The following is a 21,372-nucleotide window of genomic DNA, read 5'->3' on the forward strand; positions in this document are numbered from 1 at the left end:
CCGGGCCCGCCGCCCGCCGCCTCAGGCCGGAACCCCGGGCGCGGGCCCGGTTTCCGTGCGGGCCGTGCGGCGGCGCAGGCCCCGCCATGGCGGCGGAGGGAGGGGACCCGCTGGGCTTCTTCGCGGCCTACGGCAGCTCCAGCTCCGACTCGGAGGCCGACGAGGCCCCGGCCGACGAGAGCCCGGCGGGGGCCGGCGCGGCGCCGGCGGAAGGCAGCCCGGGGAGCCGGCCGCGGCTGCCGCCGCCCGACGAGCTGTTCCGTGAGGTGTCGCAGCCGCCCGCCTTCCTCTACAACCCGCTCAACAAGCAGATCGACTGGGAGAGCCGCGTCCTCAGGGCGCCCGAGGAGGTACGGGCCGGGCCGGGCCGGGCGGGGAGCCCGGGGCTGCGCGGGGCCGGATGGGTCCCGCCGCAGCCCCGGGCGCTGTGTTCTCTCCGCAGCCCCCCCGGGAGTTCAAGGTGTGGAGGAACAACGCCGTGCCCCCGCCGGAGGTGTACAGCCCGCCCGAGAAGAAGCCCCCGCCGCCCCCCGCCGTCGACATGGCCATAAAGTGGTCCAACATCTACGAGGACAACGGCGACGATGCGCCCCGGCAGGCCGGCAAGGCCAAGTTCTTACCGGAGGAGGAGCAGGAGCCCCCCGAGTCAGGTAGGGTGCCTGCAGGGCGGCCGGGAACCTGCCCTGCTGGTGGCCTTCAGCCCGTGTTCAGTGCCCTCCTCGTAAGGTGCTGTCCTAATGCAGGGAGCCGGTGCAGAAAGCCTTGGCAAAAACTCCCTCTGTCTGCAGAAGTGTAAGGTAACTTGATAAATACATAGTTACAGAGAGATTAAGTGAAACCATAGTTTTACGTACAGTACTGCGTGACCGAACTTGACAGGAGATGGTTTAAAACTGTTAATGTCTGAAGGGTTCAGTGGTTACAACTTGCAAGTTCTTGGAGGCTTATTCAAGATGTACTGTCTTCTGTCATAAACACGTAACAGGTGATGCTCTTGCACGGTTTGTAATCTGTTCCTTTCCTGTGCAGACCTGGTGTGCTTTGCACAGACACGTGCTTCAAATTCGTGTGCATAAAGAGCAGAATTGCCGGCACGTGGATTCTGTGAGTAGCTTGTGACTGGAGCTGTGCCTGACGAATTCAGAGGAAATTCTGCTGGCCTCTTCTACATCTGCAGCTGCTCAAGGGCAGAGTAGTAACTGGCTGCAGTGATGGTAACCGAGTTCAGTGTGTGTGTGTTCTGGTGTTCCTGGAGCCAACTGAGACCCATCAGGAATTTCTCTGATCCCCTTCCATTATCATTAGTGGAAGCAGGGAATGATTAAAAGGCATTATAGGGCAGCAGTTATGAGAGACCGACAGGTTCAGGACTTGCTGGAATACAAAGAGGAGTGAGAGCTTCTTTTAATAGGGCTATCTCAACCCTAGATGCAGATGCATTTGAGCAGCAGGTCAGATTATTTTTATGTTTGCAAAGCTTGGGGTCCAAGGTGGAAGTTAAAAAAAAATAAAATGCAAGTGACAGATTACTGAAGAAAATACTGTCCTTTTCACTTTTGATCATGGTACAAACATTAATGGTAATCTAGGAAATACAGAAAGAAATATTTGAGAGATGGAAGGAATGATTTTATTTAACAAAAATAAAATAAAACAACAAACTAATGGAGAAAGAGAACAGCCAATGACAAACAGGAGAACAAAACCAGAAGAAGAAATTCTGGACTTCCAGAATGTACAATAATGTTTTGGTTCACCAGTTAAGTTTTCATCAAACCTTTTGCAAAAAAAGTTTGTTCTTTTTGCTTTCTTGCACTTTTTCGTTCTCTACGTTTCTTTGTTATTTTGTCTTTGTCTTGCTCTGTTTGTTCTATATGCTGTTATTTTTCCTCCATGCTTCCTTTCTCTTAGGCTTCACCCAGAAACTAAAAAGATAAATTATTAATTTACCTTGACTTTACTTTCTGCTTCTAAAATGTATTTCCTAGCTTTTTATCGCATCTATTCAAATAATAATTTTTTAGAAGCAGGTACTGCACAGCATAACTACTAGCATAACAAGGCCTTTTCTTAGTTATACTCCATGATCTGTGGTAGTTAAAACAGCTAATCAACCCTATTCTGACCACATATTGTCCACATTCCAAAAATGAGGGTGTTGTTGGCTAATATTTCTGTCTCTCTTTTCCAGGCATCTCATGTGTGGCTAAGTCAGTTGCTCTGGGATGAGGATGGTGTTTAAGACAAAAACACTGGTTTTGCTGACTTTGATTAATTTTGTCTTTTTATTTAAAGATGATGAAAAAGACGACGAACCAGCTTCTGCTAAGAAACGTAAACTAGACTCTGGGGAGCACACAAAGAGGAAGAAGGTATAAGCAGAATATGCTTGATTTCACTGTAATGAGAATTTCAATGAACTTGGATTCCTCTGCTGGAATGGGAAACAAATACATGTTTACTGAATTTCTCTCTCCTGTTGGGTAGGGAATCGTATTTCAGCAGTATGCTTGCCTTTTGGAAAGCACAAAACTCAATGGACAGTGTTGTGATAGAAACTCGGCTACTAAACAAAATTTAAACCAGTTTATTTAAAAGAGGTGTCTTAAAGCATTGTGATGCGTACTTGTGCAGGTTACAGGGTTTCCTGGTATTTTGTTTATCGAGAAACCTGGTAACGTGAGCTTTTCTTGATCTATCTTTCCATTGTGTCAAAGCCTTTCATAAAGGAGCATATACTAAAAATTCTTTGAGTATTGTACTGTGATATGTTTGAATAACGCTGTTTTGGAATTTGTGTAAAGACTGTAAATAAGCCACTGGAATAAATCTACGTTTGAAAACTTCTGTGGTATAAGTATTGCACTGCATGCTTGATGAATAGAAGGGATGGATTCCGCATTGTATGCTTTTTGGTGCTGTATCTCTAATGTCTCAACAGGTTCCTCAGGGTTTTGTTTGTAATAAATACACAACTGCAAACTGAAACATGGACCTAAAAATGGAGTTTAACACTGGATGATTGATTTTGACGTTACATGATCTGCATCAGTGAAACATGAATCTTAAGTGATAAAAGAATCGAGGCATTTAAAGTGTTATTCCTAAAATTGAAAATAGCAACTGTGTATTTACATGAAAAATATTAAGGCAAAGCTGTGGCAGTCTTTGCTGTCAAATTGTATCTACTTCAGTACTAACAGTAGTTAAGCTTCTTAAAGTATTACAGACAGCGCACGTTGCATTTGTGATGTGCTGCTGCATGGAGTTTTGGGTCTGTACATGGAAAAGTAACAGCAAACTTGTGGGGGAAAGGGAGGGTTACCATAGGTTTGCTGTCAACTAAAGCATCTGCACCTTGGGCAGTGTACAGTGAGATTAGGCCTACTGACTGAAATTTAGGTAATTAAGCAATCAGTGTAAACGCTGGTAGATTTTATTTTCGTAATTGCTGCAAGGAGAAACCCTGCTTAATAATGATCTTGCTGAGTTCCAGGTGGAGTCAAGAGCCCTTCACAGCATTTTATCAGCAGCAGTTTATCCTCTGCTGAAATGGAGTTTTTACTAGGTGGGGAGCCAGCACAGTGCGCCTGGTCAGGAACTGCAGATATCTGCATTTTGGTCAGTTGAGGGACTATACTCTTATGCCCATACTTCATTTTTTCCTAGAATGCTAGTGTAAGTTTCCCAATATCCTAGTAATTGTGCATGAAACTTTATCTAAAAGTTACCATCTAATGCGTATCTGTTCTCTTAAAGGAATACCCGTCCCCATGCTTGTAATGCAGGTTGAGATCATCCACTTCAGATTGTCATAAGCTACTAACGCAGCTGCTCTCTAGCTTCTGTTTGAGATCAGGTGTTTGAGCGTTGAGTATGACCTCTCTGAATGAAAAGGCTCACTGTGATCTGTTTTTTTTCTGTATCTGCTGTCCTGATATTGCTAGCTTGAAGGTGCTAATCCTCAGAGAATGCAGTAGGGGAAAAAAAAAAGTGTTTATGCTCCTTTGTTAGTGGAAATGTATTTATACTATAATTGATGTAGAGACCTAAGAGTAGGGAATAATAACAAGCTTCTTTTGACGTGCGAAAATCAGATATTAGGTCAGTTTCTCCAAGGTTCAGCTTGTGGCCAGCCGGCAAATTGCAGATTACCTAGTCTAGCAAGATGCTTTTGGAGAAATCTGCCTGTATGTACCAAAATTATTCCAGGTTTATGTGGGTTGGGTGGAAAAATTTCTTGAAATTTGAGGGATTTGACATAAGTACAGGGTTCAATGGACTGCCCCATTCAAAAAACTTCTAATAGTAATGTCTGCTACTGACGTTCTTCTTGAAGAGCGTTACAGCTGGAGGTTAATGTCATTACCTCTGGAAATAGGATGCATTCCCACGATTGCCATGACCAAGGAGGCTTTTGTCCTTGCATTGTGTGCTCTGCTATTCTACGCGGCAGCTCAGGAAGCTACCATGCTAATCACACCTTTTGTTTTCAGATAAGATGATATACGTGGTATCCGGTTGTCTTGAAGCTAGCACCATCTGATACTCAGTTTCCAAGGAGAAAACCAGCATGTCTAATCTGGGAGAAAAATGATTAATTGTATTATTTACACATTTAGGGAAACTCCATTGTAAGCAGTGACCATGGCAGCATCCCTATTCAGGACACATGGCAAAAGCAACTATTTGTCTTTTTCTTAAGACGTCTGAAACAAGGCTGAGAGCCTGAATGAGGTGGAGTTACCTGGGTGAACCGCTGCTGTTGCTGGAGGGATTTTTGGTAGAGATGCTTCTGTCCAGAGAAGCTCTGCGTTTGCAGCTACTGAAGCAAGTCAGAAGTGTTCTTGGGTGTACAGAAAAGCCTAGAGCAGAGAGTGGACTGTTTCCTCTGTGTGCTTTTTGGGTGATTAGGTGGAGTGACACTGATTTACAAAACAGGAAAGTTTGGTAGTGATACAGTGCTTGAGAGAAGCAGATCAGGCAAGTGTGAAGAAATGAGCAATAAGATTTTCCCATTTGATTCAAAAGTTGAAGAGGGGAAGATGAGAAGCTGAAAAGCAAAGCTAGCTTTGGGCAGCTCATAAAGAAAATTTGGCTACTCTGCAACAGGATCTGTGAAGTGCATAAGTGAACACTTATTAAACTTAAACTGATAGCTCAGTTCAAAAAATGTCTAGAGAACACTTTATCCCAGTGTCTTTCAAGAGGAGACAGTGACATGGAACATACATCCCTGCTTACAAATGTGGATTATTGGCTTTGAAAATTAGCCCACTATTAACTCATCATTTGCATTGTTTTTACCATGAATCAAATGTGATGATGATCATTATGTGTAACGGGGAAAAAAGGCAGTAAAAAGTCCCTACAAGTTTGATTTGAATTCTCTAAAAAAATTGTCAAGAGTAGAAAAATGGTGGCTGGAAGGCAATTTATTTGCAATGAACACATGTCGCCTCCAGATGCTGGCATAATAGCAGCTACATAATGTAGCTCTCCGAGACAGGCAGGATGATCTGGAGAAGAAATATTCAAGGCAGTATAAAACTACAGCTGTTTAAGATAATGGCTTTCATGGCAGGCAGCGCGTCCTCTGGGAAGTGCTGATGGAGAGATTGCTGCAAGGCATCCCTCTGTCAGTCTGCTTGTTGTTCCGCTGCGAGGGCTCGATGCATGCGAACACTGTCGAAGAACTGATTCATTTACAAATGGTTTGTGATAAGCTTCAGGCTGCCAATCTGAAATTGAAGCCGGGGACATGCAGTGTGTTCCACAAAGAGTAATTTATCTTGAACCTGTAATCAGCAAAGGAGGAGGATTTTTTATCAACAGAGAGAAAGAGGAGCTGTGTGGAACTGGCTGACCCTTATTTCTCTGATGACAGGAAGCTCGTTTGCTAATCTTGCAAAATCTTGGCAGAATTTGGATGAAAAGATGTAATGCTTTCAGTCACCAGCAGGATACAATTTGGGTTTTCTTTTCAGGCTTGAAAGGCTCTTGTGACCGTTTCTGACTTAGCTTGCTGGTTTTTCCACAACCCTTTTACTGCTGGACACAGACGCTTGTGCTTTTGGTTTGGGTGTAGGTTTGATGTGCGAATGACACAGGACTGTCTTGAAAGCATGTTTCAGGCTAATATTGCAGACAAAAAGACTTCTCAAAAAGAGGACTTGAATGGGATGTTTTCAGAAAACACCTTGGCAAATGGAGGCACCTTGTTAAGGAATCTAACTAACTCCGTTACTGCCAAAGGCATTTTCTGGGTGCATTGACTAAGGTCAAATTTAAAGGGTGATGCAACAAGAGGCAGAGAGTAGCTAGACGTTCTGTGGGCTTGTCGAACTTTCAAAATGGAAATGTAAGTGGTATTTCTGTATAGCAGGTGGTTGCAAAATACAGAAAATTGCTGAGAGAAATGCCATGCTTTTGTTGTATATGAGGCTTCCAGTGAGATGCCGGAATCTCAGTGAATTATTTTCTTCTTGAGACAAACCATCTGGTAGCAGTGGACTTTTTATCAGAGCTTGTGAAGTCATATAATTAGGAACCAAGAAATAGTGGGAATAACAGAGGAACAGAGATTCAACATGAATGAAGGACTAGATCACAATAGAGTCCCTGAGGTATCCCAGGTCTAGGGGAGTATTCATACGAGTGCACTGAATTTGTGTCGTTGATAGACATGTAGACCTAGATCAGTTGGACTTGGAGGGGGGAGTTGCATTAGAGATTGGAATGGGTTTATGCTCTGGTTCCTTTGAACTGTTTTCTTCAGGGCACCTCTGAAAAATCAGGAATTTTCAGGGAAGCCAGGACCTGTGGAGCTGGATTGACAGAAGAATGCAATGAATTCAGTGAATGGAGATAAGCATTTTTGATCCTTATCGAATACTTTTATCAGTGCTCTTCATTTAGAAGATGAAGTGCTCTTCATCTTTAGAATGCTTTCATCTTGGTAGTTTCAAAAGATAAATCACACCTTTGCTCTGCTGCGGCTGTGAGCACCAACACAAGTGCTCTGTGTTGTGCTGCCTTCTGACAAGGTGAGCTTATTCCTGGGTGCAAACGTTGATTTACCATCCCTTTGCTTAACTTCTCCAACTGTCTGTTTTGGCTGTAGATGGATTTATAGAAAAAGAAATACAGAATGGATTAACACAGAATAACCCCAGGAAAGTGTAATGGGGAGTGAAAGCTAAACCACAGGGTTCATCAGGAGAGGATTAACATCCTCTCCTCAAAACAAACCAACCAAACAACACCCCCCGGCAGCAGGCTCCTAGTGAGAGTTATCATGAGCCTTTTAGTTGGGAAGCAAAACATGGGCCAGTTTTGTTGAACTTCTCCAACACACTGTGATAAGAGATGCTTGAGGAACCAGCCCTGGTGCTGTGAGAGACTTAGTTCGTTCCTTTTGTAGGAAAGAACACTGTTACTTAATAAAGAGATAAAGAAGGTTTAAAAAAACCAAAGTTCTCTCAGTTAGGCTTCTGGTCTAGAGAAAGTATCCCTGTCTGGTGTGATAAGATTTCTAAAACAAATGCACAAATCCCTTCCTTAGGATTGATAAATCCTAATGTGTATTGTGAGACTAACAGAGCTTTATAGATGTCTGAAACGTTTCAAAGACTAATAGTACTTAATGTAGCTGTAACAGGGGTGATGGCAAAAGGTTGTTTATAAACATACTGTGTAATAGTTTGGCATCCTGATTTTTATACAAGGTCCAAGTTTTTACTTGCTGTTAGTGACTTGTAAGTGGCATGGTCTCAAAGGAACCTTGGTGCCCACCTCAGGGATGGTTGTAAATGTGCTGTATCTCTGAGACAGCTTCAGTAAGCTACATCTTCATTGTAATGAAATGCTGTTTGCATCTTTCAAACTGAAAATTTGCAAAGTATCTGTATAGGTATGTATCCAGTAGAGGGTGCTTTCGTTCACTTAGCAGTACTACTTTATGCTGTAGAGCCTGGTTTTCTTTGATTCAGCCTGAATTAAGTGCCTCTTGAAAGCGTGCACATCTGTTTTGTTTGCTTTCTTGATACCTTGCTCTAGATTGTTTTTGTGCAACGAAGGCTTTTCAAACTGCAGTTATTTGGGAAATGATTTTAGCCAGGTATGTGTGTCTGCAGCAAAGCAGTGAAAATCAGTATCAAAATAATAAATGGTTAAAACCATACCAAACTTCTACTGAGGGCAAACGAATTCATGGGTTCCAAAGTTTCTGGCTTAGAAAAAAAAGACCAAGAACAGGGACTTTATTATCCTGTAATTGGAATAGTAATGGTTGGATTAAATTCAAGACCACTCAAAAAGCTGATTTCTTGGGAATGAGAAAGTGAGGAGGAATTGGCTTTTGAAAGTTTTATTTGCCTAATTTCCCATGCAATCATAAGCTGCTTGTTTTATTAGGAAAACAGGCATGCTTGTAACTTGAGTATTAGGCAGCAGTTTTACAGATATTTTTTCCCGTCTTTCATAGAAATTACAAAAATAAAGCTGTCATGTGCCTTCGCAAAGGCCATCCAGCCCATCCACCCGCCCCAGGCCAGGCCAGCCGTACCCACGCCATTCCTGGCAGACGTCTCCGTTGGAAAACAATGCTTCCATGGAAGGCAGCAGTGCAGTGAGCACCACCAGCACGTCGTTCGGTTTTGGCAAGTCAGTACTTTAATGAATCTGTAGGGATCAGCAAAAACATGCATTGAATAAGGGGGTTGACACCCTTCTTCTCCATTTTGGGGAATCATATAACCCTCTCGCTCAGCTCTGGGGATTATAGTCTTGTGTTTGCTCAGAGCAAGGCCTCCTGTGTAAGCACAGGGGCACGTGGCTCAGGATGACATATTCAGAGCTACCAAATGTGATTTATCTTGGGTTTCGCTTGGTTCTCTGGTTGCGGCACAGCTGGGAGAAAAACATTTTTTATGTCAATGACCCAATTCTAAGCTCAATGACAGAATTTTAGCAACTTCTGAGGGCATTTTGTCTGGTCAAAACAACCTGGTAATGCGCTGCAACGACGTTCCCCTGGAGCAGGCTTCTGCTGACGACTGTGTTGCTGATGAAACGGAGGTCCTAGAGGTTGGAACTGACCCACTGTATGTATTTAGTCTTTTAATTAAAAGACCTCATTTAATATTTCACTGGATTTTGGCTCTATACTGGAAGTTAATGAACTTGTTTGCTGTGGAAATACCTAATATGATGGGCTTAAAAGGCACAGGTTGCCATGAGCTGAATGTGTCCCATGGTAGGTGGAAGTTCCACTTGGACTACAGCTCCATGCATGCCTTCGCTGTCTTCTGCTGGGTGCAACACAGGTGTCTTCACTGATAGCTATGAAATTCAGCCTTCGGTAGGTAACATGCCTTAAATGAAAGTCATTTTCATGATGGGAATATTTTGCAGACCTTGTTTTTTGTTTTTCCTTCTCATTCTGCAGAAGTCCCACATTTAAATAGTGTTCCACAGAAATTATCCTGAAAAACTATCACATTTAGTAACATGTAGCACTAATTCCCAGGAAACTCTCTACAATTTTCCATCAGTGCTGCGTTTTTATGCCAGACTGGGATATAACACTTGAACATTTAGGACCAGAGAGAAAAGCTGTTGGGAAATTGGCTCTCCTGGTGCTTGCTAATCCGTTTCAAAAGGTCAGTTCCATCTTAAAAAGCTGTTTGGTTTCCTCAGTTATATTGCATATGAATTTTAATTGTTGAATAAGTAGCTCTTCTGTGTTTATTGCAAAATAAGCAGGTTTACTGACCCTCCTTGTCAATACTATAGGGTTGCTGGGAAGCTATATGTGGTATAACCACTTTAATTCTATTTCTGATGTCATGCTACAATGATGCTTTTCAGTCTGTGGTTACGTTTACTTCAGTAAATCATTTGGCACAATGGGAGAGTATCCATGATGTGAAACAGTCAGTGCTGCAGGCTAGCTCTGCTCTGCTCCCATAGCCTCACCACCCAGCAGCAGCTGGAGGGCGTTAAATGCACTCCTGCGCTGCATCTTCTGGTTTGGGTTTCATCCGAAAGGAATCCAGCTGGTGCACTCTGAAACCAAAGCATGATCTGCCAGGACGATGGGGAGAGTCACTTCAAAAGCATGCTGCTGACCCAAAGCAGAATGCTGCTGCTGCCACAGTCAGCCCCTGCGAGCAGCCCTGTCTCTGGGGCACGCCTCCTTGCCCAAAATTAGCCTTGCTGGGACAAAAACGACTGTATGCAGATTGGATTCAAGGCTTGTGCTTTTGGTAGCATGCCAATACTGACTTCTAAACTTAGCTTTTTCCATGCTTTAGATTGTGGTGTGGGGTTTTTTGTTGTTGTTATTGTTGGCGTTGTTGGTTTTGTTCTTTTCCTATTAATGGCTCTGATATTAATTAAGCACAGGGAATACTGGAGAAAGAGAACTAGAGTTAAGTTTAAGCACTTATCCTTGCTTCCTTGTACCCAGACTGGTGACACTTCTCCTTAGAGATGCAGCATTTGTTGCTGCAGCACTTGACGTGCGTCTGTGGAGCTCAGCTATGCATGAATCCCACCACAGGCAGTGGAAAATCTTTGTGTATGAAGTAAATCACATGTGAATTTATGCTGCCAGGGGCCATAGCACTGATCATCTGATTCTTGATAGGGACTGAAGCCTTGTTATACATCCCACAGTAGAGTAAGGAAAGTAATTTGTGTTTGTTTTTTTTTTGTACTCCTTGAAAGAATGGATCCCTTTCTCCTCCCTATGCTTTCTTCTCTAGAGAACTTACTAGCATCTAAATTTAGCAAGCTTACAAAAACGTTTTTTCATTGCAATATAGTTGTCTTAAAAGATGAATTTCTCCCTGAGGACGTTTGGGCAAGGTGGAGAGAGAGATTGATCATTTCCAGATGCTCTTTGCTGGCAGGCAAAGAAAAACTCTGCTTCAGGTAACATTTGTGAATGTATTTCAAAACAATCCATGTTGTATGCAAATCTGGCAGGGAGAGTGCAGGCCAGTATGAAAGGCGTCCCAACAGTGCCTGAGATGCACCGATTTGCATTGCCATGGCTGCGGTGATACGGTGGGGCTCACCCCTGCTGACTGGGCTAAAAGTCTTTGGAGCTTCCCTCCCTGTGTCACCTATTTCCAGGCAGAGGATGGATGTGCTTTTCATGGAGAAATACAGAGGCCACATTCAGTGTGCTTCTCATTAGACAAATCACCCCGCACCGCTTGCTTAGAAGTGGAAATGATGGAAATACATCACTCACCTTTTAATTGATGCTTTGGGTACCTTTCCTGGTAGGCTTCCTAAATACTGCATGCCCACAGGACGTGGCACAGCGGATGACAAGGAATTCGACAAGGGGCTTCTGGGGAGTTCCCTGAATTACAGAAGCAGGGAGAGCGGATGTCTTCCATGTCATCGGAGATGGGAGGCAGTCGGGGAGAGTGACTGAGTGACTGTGCATTTGCATCCTCTTCTTCGTACGCTCCGTTTCGCTTTCCTGCAGAGCACAAGCAGGACTCACGCAGCAGCAGCTGGCATCACTGCTGCTTTTGCCTGTGCACAAGAAGCCGATATTTCCTTTGCTGCTGACTCTTCCCTGGCAGCAGTGTCCTGTCTCTAGTGGCTACAGTATGCTGACGTCTTAATGGTGAAAACTGAGAATCAGCCAGGTCTGAAAGAGACCCCGATAGCTGGAAACAAAAGGTTCTCCTCCCATCTGTGCCTGTCTCTGAGGTAAGAGCAGTTGTGGCTTTGAGCAGTGGGAGCGGTGGGGCTCATGTCTGTCAGAAGTGAAGGAAGTGGCTCCTTAGTGAGCAGTCCTTCACGTCCCCCCATAACCTCTGTTGTCCTTCTCCAAGGGTGTGGGGGACAGGAGAGCCGGTGCAGACCGAATGCCTTCGTGAGCCCCGGGCTGGTTGCTGACTCGGCGGGCAGAGGGCTCGAGGGCAGGCGGTGCAGCGGCACGTGCTGCCTGCTTGTGCGCACCGAATCGAAATGAGCAGCTGCTGTAAGCCTGCCTCCGTTCACATGTTGGTCTTGAAGCTGCTTTAACTGGCAATCAAAATGACAGATAAGCACATTTTAGCATGTGCCCTGAGGCAGGGGCCAGAAGACCCTGTCCGGTACTGGGGGAAAAGGGAGTGCCAGGAGCAGCAGCACCACAGCTTGCACCTCTTCTACCCGAAAGCACGCAGCGAGGCAGGGCTCTGCTCCTCTGCAGTGGCAAAACACAGGGCTCTGGCAAGCATCGCTGTCAGAACCCTTCTGTGGCCAGAGAAATTGATGCATGGGGTCTGCAGAGGGAAAGACGTCTAGAGCTGGTGAAATCCCACTTCAGGCAAACAAATCGGTGGAGCTCTGTCCTGGTACTTGTCCCAAAACTGAGCAGCAAACTCAGCTATGATGTAGTAAGTGAGGAGAATGAAGTGAAGAGGGAGAAAGGAGATAAAGCTGGGGGTAAAGGGGAAAGATGCCTGCTAATAGGTTTTTAGAGTGTTTTCTGTGAGAGCAGGATGTAAGTAGGAGGAAGGGCAGGACTGGGAAAGGAGATGAACCTTGCAGTTTCTGTCATTAAAGAAGGAACATGGGCTGTAGGAAAGAGCACTTTGAATCCTAAGACAAGGTGCTAACATTTTTGAGGTATTGCAGCTCTGAGACTTGATGCCCTGGTTGGTAAGGTGCCAGCTGTATGGCTCCAGCAGTGTTGCTTAAATGCTTCGTCAGCTTGGGGATGTTTTATAGAGGGATTCTTTGGTGCTTTTTTAGAGTTATTGTTTTTCCCTTACATATTTGATAGCGAACATGTATGAAGATCTGAAGAAGCATTTCACCAGGTAGGTTTGTGTATTTAAGTACTCATGGCTACATGCTGCCATAGACGCCATGTGTGTGTGTGTCTCCAAAATTTCCCTTCCAAGGCCTGCAGGCTTTGACCTGCCAGTAGCTGCCCGGACGGGGGCCTGTCTGTCATGTAAGGACACACCATGTCAGCTCAGAAGGGCTGCAGAGGCGTAATGGGGTCTGATCACGTAGTTTGGCCCCTGATACCTGATAAACCACACGCATGACCCCATGATCAGAATGGGCTGGGTAGAGAGACCTGTTCCAAAGGATGCTAAAACTGGAGGCTTTACAATGGGACCTGTGTTTTCTTTGTTGTTGTTCGTAAAGATAGAAGCCTCCGTGTGGTTAAAATCTCTTTTGTTGTGTTTGGTTGGTGATTTTTTTGAGGAGGAGGGAGGTAATTTTAGGTCTTCAGAAGTAAAAGTTAGATCAAAATGCTGGCAACTGTTCAAGATAAATGAGCAACCTCACCATAAAGGCTTTTCAGTCACCTTGGAAACACCGTTTCAGAAAATGAGTTGGAGTAATTTTAGTTTCAGACTTCCCTCTGCCCTCCTCCCTCCCATGCAAATTCTGTTTTTACACTTGGTATATCCTGTTTAGCTGTGTTTCTTTTCTATATAAACAAGGGAATCTGCCAGACAAAGCTGGAAGAACACTGAAAATGACCTTGCATATGATGTTTCAGAGCATGAAACCAGTGTTTGGAAACATACAAAGTTAAACCCTTCTAAGAATAGATTAAAAGGAAAAAGCAACCAGACATTTTTAGATCTTACAGATAAATGTAAAAAAAAAAAAAAAAAACAACACAGAAGTTTAATTTTAAATGCTTATTTTTTACGTAGTGCAAAGTCTTTTTCTTCTTCAGAAGAAAGGCTGGGGGGGGGGGCGCATTAAACAAGGAATAACCTACTTTGAAATACGGATGTCATGCAGTAGACACACAGGGTCTGTGAGCATCGCCAGTGCTGTGCTGTACTGCAGCGCTGAGAGCCTGGGCGGGCGTTACCCAGATTACCCTGTGGCATGGCTGGAGACTCAAAGTAATTAGGGAGGAGATTAGGATAAAGTAGTGCTTCTATCCACTAAAGAATGTAAATATTTTGAATATTTTCAGCAGCTCACACTTCTCAATAACAGACCTGATCTGAAGAGCACCCTCACTGTGAGGGCCCACTACAGAAAGCGCAGAAGCCTTTGTAGCCTTCCCCGTGCACTTGAAATGAGCTGAGGTGCATGGACTTTCCACTCCCGCTCAGAAAATATCTCAAAGTGAAAAGCAAATTGTTTTTAAATTATTTGAAGATTAAATTGCATTTAAATATCTATATCATTGTCCAGGTAATACTCTTGGAATCCCAGAGGAACCCGTGCAGGACTGACTGGCAGTGTGCCAGCGTCCAGTGCCTCCTCCTGCAGGACTGCCACAGGCTGTGCCGGGTAGGAGCAGATGCCACGCAGGGCCATGTCATGGGCACCACAACACAGCAGCAAATGAAAGCCAAATGCATCTCGCTCTGTGCAACACGTTTTACAAGAATATCACGCTGTCGTTTATATATATAATATCGCTGTGCACCACAAGAGACATGGTTTTTGTGATTACAGTTGTACTGCAGGTATTCCTGGCTGCAGCCAGCTGTGTCAAGAGTTCTCTCTGCTGGCTCGGCGTTTGTCCTGCGTCCTAGCAGTGCCTGGACAGCACCTGGGCTGGCCACCCCATCAGTCAGTGCTTGTGTACTTTCTGCCTGGCAGTGATCGCAGACTGAACAGCGAGCCTGCGCCTCGCAGCCGAGTGCACGAATTGTTAACACAGCTTAGTATATATTTAATATGTTGATTCTTACATAATTTTAAACAGTTACTATGTACTGTCTTTTCCTCAAATGCTATTAATAGACTAATGACTGACATCTAGTTTCCCCTCCTGGTTGCTGTTTTGTTGCTGTTGTTAGTGATAATTCTGTGTTTACTCAAAGCCCGCTCCTCGTTCTGGCAGCACTTATTGTACATGTCATGCTGTAATGCACGCTTCACATCAGGAAAGATAAGGTGGCATTTAAGATATGCTTAGAGCCACAGAGTGCCTACTGCTTGGGATCAGGGGCAGGGGCGACTGTCAGCACTTCCATCCCGGGAGCCTTTTTTTAGTAGCGGCAGTGGGTGAAGCTAAAGAAGTCAAGCACCGAGCTGAATTTGGACAAAGTGCAATGTCCACATTTGGCGATGATGTTAGTGGCAGGAGGCAAGAGCCTGTGGTCTAGAGAAGGGGCCACACTGAGGTGTTGTTCTGGGTCGGGTCTTGCAGCGCACTTTGAGTCAGTGAAATTTCACAGAGTTTAATCCAAAATAGAATTTGAGTCTAAAAATAGCCAAACAAACCATGGCAGCACACTGAAAAGGGTGGGACAGTCTTCTACAAGTGAGACCAGTGAGGAAGCACAGAATGCTAGCAGGCCGTTACACTGATGCATCACATGAGATGTGACTGGACACAATAACTGACTAACATTTGGTTTACATTTTTGGAAATGTTTCCTAACCACGTGGCTGGTTAGGCCGTTGAGATGCTAGTAGGACCATGAAGCTTGAGATACTTATAACTAGATTGGTATGAATATGAGCAAACAAGGAGATTTATGATTAAGGGAGCACAAATGTATTTTTTCACCTTTCTTTTCTTGGATTCTGTTGTGTCTTCCTGGGGTGAGTAATCGTTATAATGGACACAAACAAAAGAAGCTTGACCGTGCTGCTTCCCCATCAGCTGCTGCGCTTTTGCCTTTCCATGTTATCACAGGAATGAAGGAGAGCTGGGAGCGAGCTGTCAGCAGAAGGTAAGCAGCAACCCTGGCAAGTTTGCAAATGAGGGAATTTCCCTGCGTCAGCCGGTAGGATCAAGTACTAGTCTTCTTTGCTGGATTGTTCTTTACAAGTCAAGAAAGCCCATCAGGTCAAAACATGTGCTTCACCGTGGCTGGCCTAAACAGGAAAGATTTTTTTCTCCTGTGGAACACTGATTTTTCTCTGTTCCACTTGGTAGGTACACTCCAGGAGATTAAAAAAAAAAAAAAAAAAAAAGAAAAACAAGCCCACCACCCAGACCCAGGGTTCATCTGCACAGGCAGACAAGAATGCTTTTCTAGTTTTCAGTCACCCTACTGAAGCAGTGCTGTTCACATTCTGCAAACAACTAGGCGTGAGCACGTTAATGCATGCACAGACTTCATCGTAACAGTTTCTTACTAACAGCTTCTCTGACTGCTCACTTTGCCGCACACACGGTGAAGAGACAGAAGAGAATGGTTCACGTATAAAACTCTGCAGATCGTGCAGCAGCTTGAGGTGGTACACTGGGTTCCTCTGGCTTTTTTTTTAATTAATTTTTTGGCTTTGCAACATACAGGGTAGCTATTGTGAAACGATCATACATGCAAATATATAAAGTTATTTGAATAATAAAAGTATTTAACTTAAGAGAAAGATAAACTAGGTGCCTTCAATATGTGAAAGCCATTTGCAGAATTTGCCTACAGAAACAGCATCAGTTGCTTAAAATTGAAGACCACACATCTTTGAAGTATCTTGTGATTATCTCAAGTACTTTGAGCACAGCACAGTATATTCAGTTCTTAAAAAGGATCTGTGTTCCAATTTAAGGACCTTTCAATTTTTCTTTTTAAATATTACCTATCCTTCTACAGCATTTGGGTCCTTTACACTTTGCTCAGTCCTGAAACTCAGAGTTCTGAGGCTGACGATTAAGAAAAATTCCCATTCCTAATGGTAGAAATGAAAGAAAGGAACTTCAAGGAAGTGGAGTCTCCTCAGAACACGTTCATTAAATGCATTTTCCCAATCTGACGCACTGTTGGCTGTTAATAGGTAACTGGAAACCATTCAAAATATTTTTCTTACAGTTTTTCTTTTAAGTTTTGCAGGATTTTTAATTAAATACATATTGCATATGGAGGAATTTTTAGGACCCTGTGCATAAGAGGATTTGTAGGTAGGTGCACCTGGCAACATCTCATGGACTTCACTGTGTAGGCTGGCAGGAAGAACAGTGGCTGTGCCGAGGGTCTGCGAGCCGGTCTCATGTTCCGACAACGCTGACAGGCACTGCTACAGCACACAGCTCAAAAACTCCATGGCTCCAGCTAGTTACGAGATGAGCTTCTAAATTTGGGCTAATAGGCAAATACAGAGAGAAACTGGATGAAGGCAATGACGTTGTGCAGTCACAAGGCTGAGGAGAAAGACCACAGGCACACTGGTGAGAATCCTGCTCTTTCTTGTCCTCCTTGGGCAGAAATAGCAGGAAAATGCTTTCTCGTGACTTGTAAATGTGGTCCTGGCCAGAAGCAGGTAGGACAGAGTAGGCAGAGAAAGGTTATTTAGTATTTTCAGTTCCTTTGAAGAGGATCTTCTGATGTTTTAAGCATAGATTTGAATCTGTTGTTCTTTTGCCTAAACATATTACGTTCTTGTTTGTGGTGTTTATGTTCACTTCAGCCAAGGTGGAGTGTCACTGATCTGTTGTTTTTGTCTCCATGTTAGGAGGAGGTAATGGTAATGATGGTCATTATACCAACTATTTTTACTGTGTGGGTAATGCTTTGGCTTCTTGGTAGCCAAAATACTTTGGTATTTTTAGCATATCTTTAGGGAGGCTGGCATCCTACAATAGCACTCTCATGCTGTAAGATTGCAATCAGAGGTGGTAATGACAGCGCTGAAGTTCAGCGGCATGGTTTGAAAGCTCATTGGGATGTTAGCTTGCATTCCTTAAAAAGACAAACACCAACTTAAAAAGCTAAGTACAAGATACCAAAAACAGCATGAGCTACTGTCTTATTTCTGCTTAAACAAAGCACAGAAGGCAGAGCCATGAGTACGCTTGCTGCCTAACTTAGTTATGAACAGAAGTATTTCCATCGCACTGCTCATTTGAATCTATACTTACCTTAGATATTTTTTTAAATTCTCTCCTGTTTAATTTTAAATTCAGCTTAACAGAGCAAGTAGACCATTGGCAGCTGTATGAACATCCTAGGGTGGGCTGTCACACCACGTGCCTCTTGGGAGTGTCCAGGAGTTCATGGCTGCTGTCCAAAACCTGCACCGAGCATAAGTCTCAACAGCAGTGCTTCTTAGAGCAGTTTTGGATTAAGGGGGCTTTTGGCAAGGATGTGCTGGAGAAAGGAGTCACTGGTCTGAGCCAAACCCTTAGCTGCTCTAAAAGTCTGTAAGATTTGCTTTTAAATAGTGCGACCTCAACTGGAAATGGGGCCAGAGACCAGGGAGTTGATGGTGGAGCCATTTTGGTAATGAACACCTTCGGTTTTGTCCGGCCTCTTGTCTAGCAGCCTCCTTAGGTCTAGAATACGAATGGCTTATTCTCCCATTGGTTTGTCTTTGCAAGAAGATAAACAGCTGTATTACAAACTGTTGGAGCCACTGGGGTGCCTCGTCTGGCCCGTTCAGAATAGGGTCTGGGGGTAACAAAGATGTGGGTGACTGGAGTGGTGTCTGCATACGCAAGAGATCAGTCGCTCGGCGGGCTGGAGATAATGCATGCTGCCATTAGCTGGCAGGTGTGGCCGATAGAATTTCATGAGACTCCTGTTTCAGTCCGTTTGGATGCCAGCAAGGCAGACGCTTTCAATAACAAGAGTGCTCAAAGATTTTATTGGGTCATTCAACTGCGTCCGGTTCCCAGCTGTCATCAGCTCCACTTTACTCGTATGATTTTCGCTTTATCCCCCTGCCTGTGACAGATTTTGAGAGAAGGAAGATACTGATTTGCTAGGCTTTAATGAAAAGGGGACTCACGCCCGTTTCCAGACACTTTTATTCACGTGAATGAATCCCACTGAAGTAAAGTTAAGTGTATCTTTGCACAGTTACATCCTAAGTTAATCTTTAACTTTCAGTTCAGGTACACCTGAGGACAGCTTACATGCTATGAGAGACGGAATTTTCCAAAATCATACCAGAGCAGTGCAAAACCAGCCACTGAGCCCGTGTAGAAATGGAAGCCTGTGTACTTAGGAAAGCACAGACACTTAAAGGTGTTTGCTGAGGCAGAGCTGATCTCTGAAGCTGCCAGGGAGGTTACAGAAGTTATTTGTCTGTCTTTTATTAGGAGCTATTTATTTGCATCATGTCATCTTTCGGACATATCAGTGCCCAAACATTGCCACCTACGTGTCAGCTTCTTCACCGGGGACATCCTCCTCCCCAGTGTGGTTTCTTTCCAACTTGAATTCGACCTTTTTGCTTGTGTGATCATTTACAATTCTCATGTCCTCAACTCACAAAAGATTAAGTAATAAATTGGCAAAATCTTGGTCTGGTGATGAAAAAAAAAAACTTGTAAAATCATTTCTCGTGTACAGGAAAATACTGCTTGCTATTTGTTTAAAGTCATACTGTATTTAACCAGTCCTAAATATTTGTCAGTCTCCTAGTAAGTCTCTTCTATTCCCATTCTGTTGAAGTCACTTCTGCATTTTGCAGAAAGCCTGGTAAAGCAAATCACGTTCTGCACTGTGTGCTTTGCAGCTCCTGAACAAAACAGGCTGAGCTGAAAACAAAAGCTCGGCTTTGACTCTTACTCCACTGGCTCAAGTTAGTTCCAGCCAGATCCTTAATGTTATTTTATCCGCAGGTTTTTTTTTTCTGTGATCAGTGCCAACTCTATTGGGCAAATACAGGATGCATAGGGATTTAAAAAAAAAAAATCCATCTGCCAACAAGAAAAAGTGCTTTGTAACCACAGTTTGGAATGGAAACAGTTTTCTATGATACAGATCAAACTGTGTTTATAGACTCAACTATTGGCAGCTTTTCACTGAGCCATTTCCTGTGTGCCTACTGCAGAGAGGAATCATTTAAATGCTTAAACTAACATTTAAGACCATAGAGAACACGAGGAAAACTCTGTGTGAAGCAGCACAGAAAACACAATGATGTTGAATTTTCTTTTGTTTCCATAGGTAATACTCATGGGAGAATGCAGTACTGCAAATCAAACGTGGGTAGTCCACTTCTTTATGGGATTTGGTCCTTACTCTGGCTAGCATGTACTTTCTAATATTATTCTAATTGCTAAAGGAAAATATCCAAGTGACAAAAACTTCCCAAAAATGGCATCTAAAGAGGAACTTGCTTCCAGTTACTTACAGCTAGCTGCCATACAGCAAGTTGTTACTCATTAGGGAGCTGATTTAGACAGCCTAACGCACGGGTAGGCAGGCAGGAAGCTGATTTGCTGTTAGAGCAGGTGGGGAGTCTGCAGGTATGAAGGTCACAGTCGAGGGAGGTTAGGACATGGTATGTTTGCTCCGCTTGAAGTGGTTACATTAACTTTTTCTTTCAGGAAAAGCACAGTTCACCTAGGAGATATTTTGAATCCTTTCAGTGTTCTCCTCCAGTCATCAAATGCCTGCCCTTTGCTTTAGGCACACATCTGCTGGTGGCACAGCTGACCCCCTGATAGCATCAGCAAGGTCAGTGCTGCGGTGCCTGTGCAGGGTTTTACCCAGGAAATCACTGGTGTTCTGCTTGGCTGGAGCTCCTTCCTTGTATCCGAGCCATGCCTCGGCCAGGGAGGGCGGCAGCCCAGATGTGAGGGGAAATTTGGGGTCGAGGGAGTGACCGAGGTGGGCCGAGGCCTCTGGAGCTCCTCCACATCGTGTGTGTACAGGTCTCACTGGCCTACTGCAGTTAGTGTTTTACATATTAAGACTTAAAATTTGAATCTAATTTTGTTCTTCAGAAAAACTCACTTTCAAACGTAATTAAATCACTCTCAAAACTTGGTAAGCAAGAAAATCTGTGAATGCATGCTATGCTCGTGAGCTGCAGTGGTTTTCTCCAGAACCTAGGGAGCATTTCCTGTGGCCCGGTATTTGGTTGTTTGTAGGGTACAGCATATGGAAAGCTGCCAGAGATTTCCTGAAGTTGTCTGTAATGCAATGAAGAGCACGAGGTGTAAGCTTGTGTGGATGTTAATTAACAAAAGCCGTCTCAGGATTTTATCTTGGTAGCAAATCGGCAGCGTACCTTTTCCCAAGGTTGGTGGGGAATGCATGCTCACTGATGGAACTGATGGGAGATGTGTGAGCAACGCACACACCAAAACCAAAGCTTTGCCCAGGGAAGCGGCCTCAGCACGTTATTTTTGCTGTCCGAATGCCATTTGTCTTTTTCCTCTGTGGCATTTGGCTGGAATACTGAAGGCTACTGCAGGCTACCGCTGCCTCACCGGTGTTGCTGTGCCGAGGGGCTGAGGCCAGGGCCCAGGCAACCACCTGAAGACTTGCCGGGGAGCGAGCACGGCGCGTTTGAAGCCCACAGCTTTGTCTCTTTGGGGCGAGGAAAACATTTAACATCAAGGGACAAGAGGTATTCAAAACACGCGGCGAGCCGCCGGCCGCGCACGGCGAAGCTCGGGGCCGGGGGCGGCCCGGGCCCCCCCCCCTCACCTCAGGGGGCCGCGCGCTGAGGCGGGCCCCG

The 21,372-nt window shown here is 44.3% G+C and overlaps 1 protein-coding gene across 2 annotated transcripts; it reads left to right on the forward strand.

Annotated features, from left to right (window-relative positions):
• Positions 1-22: 22 nt before the first annotated feature.
• On the forward strand, positions 23-21,343 carry C8H1orf52 (chromosome 8 C1orf52 homolog). 2 transcript variants are annotated; one of them, XM_067001239.1, is made up of 5 exons: positions 23-350; positions 443-650; positions 2,296-2,372; positions 8,486-11,736; positions 14,191-21,343. In XM_067001239.1, exons 1-4 carry the CDS (start codon positions 87-89, stop codon positions 8,498-8,500), a joined length of 564 nt encoding a protein of 187 aa, XP_066857340.1. In that variant the 5' UTR covers positions 23-86; the 3' UTR covers positions 8,501-11,736; positions 14,191-21,343. The 2 variants fall into 2 exon arrangements, with proteins under 2 accessions (XP_066857340.1, XP_047915244.1); XM_048059287.2 differs by lacking the exons at positions 8,486-11,736; positions 14,191-21,343 and having other exon boundaries at positions 30-350; positions 2,296-2,847.
• The last annotated feature ends 29 nt before the right edge of the window (positions 21,344-21,372 follow it).

Source organism: Anser cygnoides, chromosome 8, assembly GCF_040182565.1.
Source record: "Anser cygnoides isolate HZ-2024a breed goose chromosome 8, Taihu_goose_T2T_genome, whole genome shotgun sequence".
In the NCBI taxonomy this organism is placed as follows: Eukaryota; Metazoa; Chordata; class Aves; order Anseriformes; family Anatidae; genus Anser; species Anser cygnoides.

Excerpts from the sequence above, each read along its gene's own strand:
- C8H1orf52 (XM_067001239.1), top strand. The coding sequence starts at position 87 with ATGGCGGCGGAGGGAGGGGACCCGCTGGGCTTCTTCGCGGCCTACGGC. Across the intron at positions 351-442 it reads TCCTCAGGGCGCCCGAGGAG|CCCCCCCGGGAGTTCAAGGT; the intron begins GTACGGGCCGGG and ends TTCTCTCCGCAG. Across the intron at positions 651-2,295 it reads GCAGGAGCCCCCCGAGTCAG|ATGATGAAAAAGACGACGAA; the intron begins GTAGGGTGCCTG and ends TTTTATTTAAAG.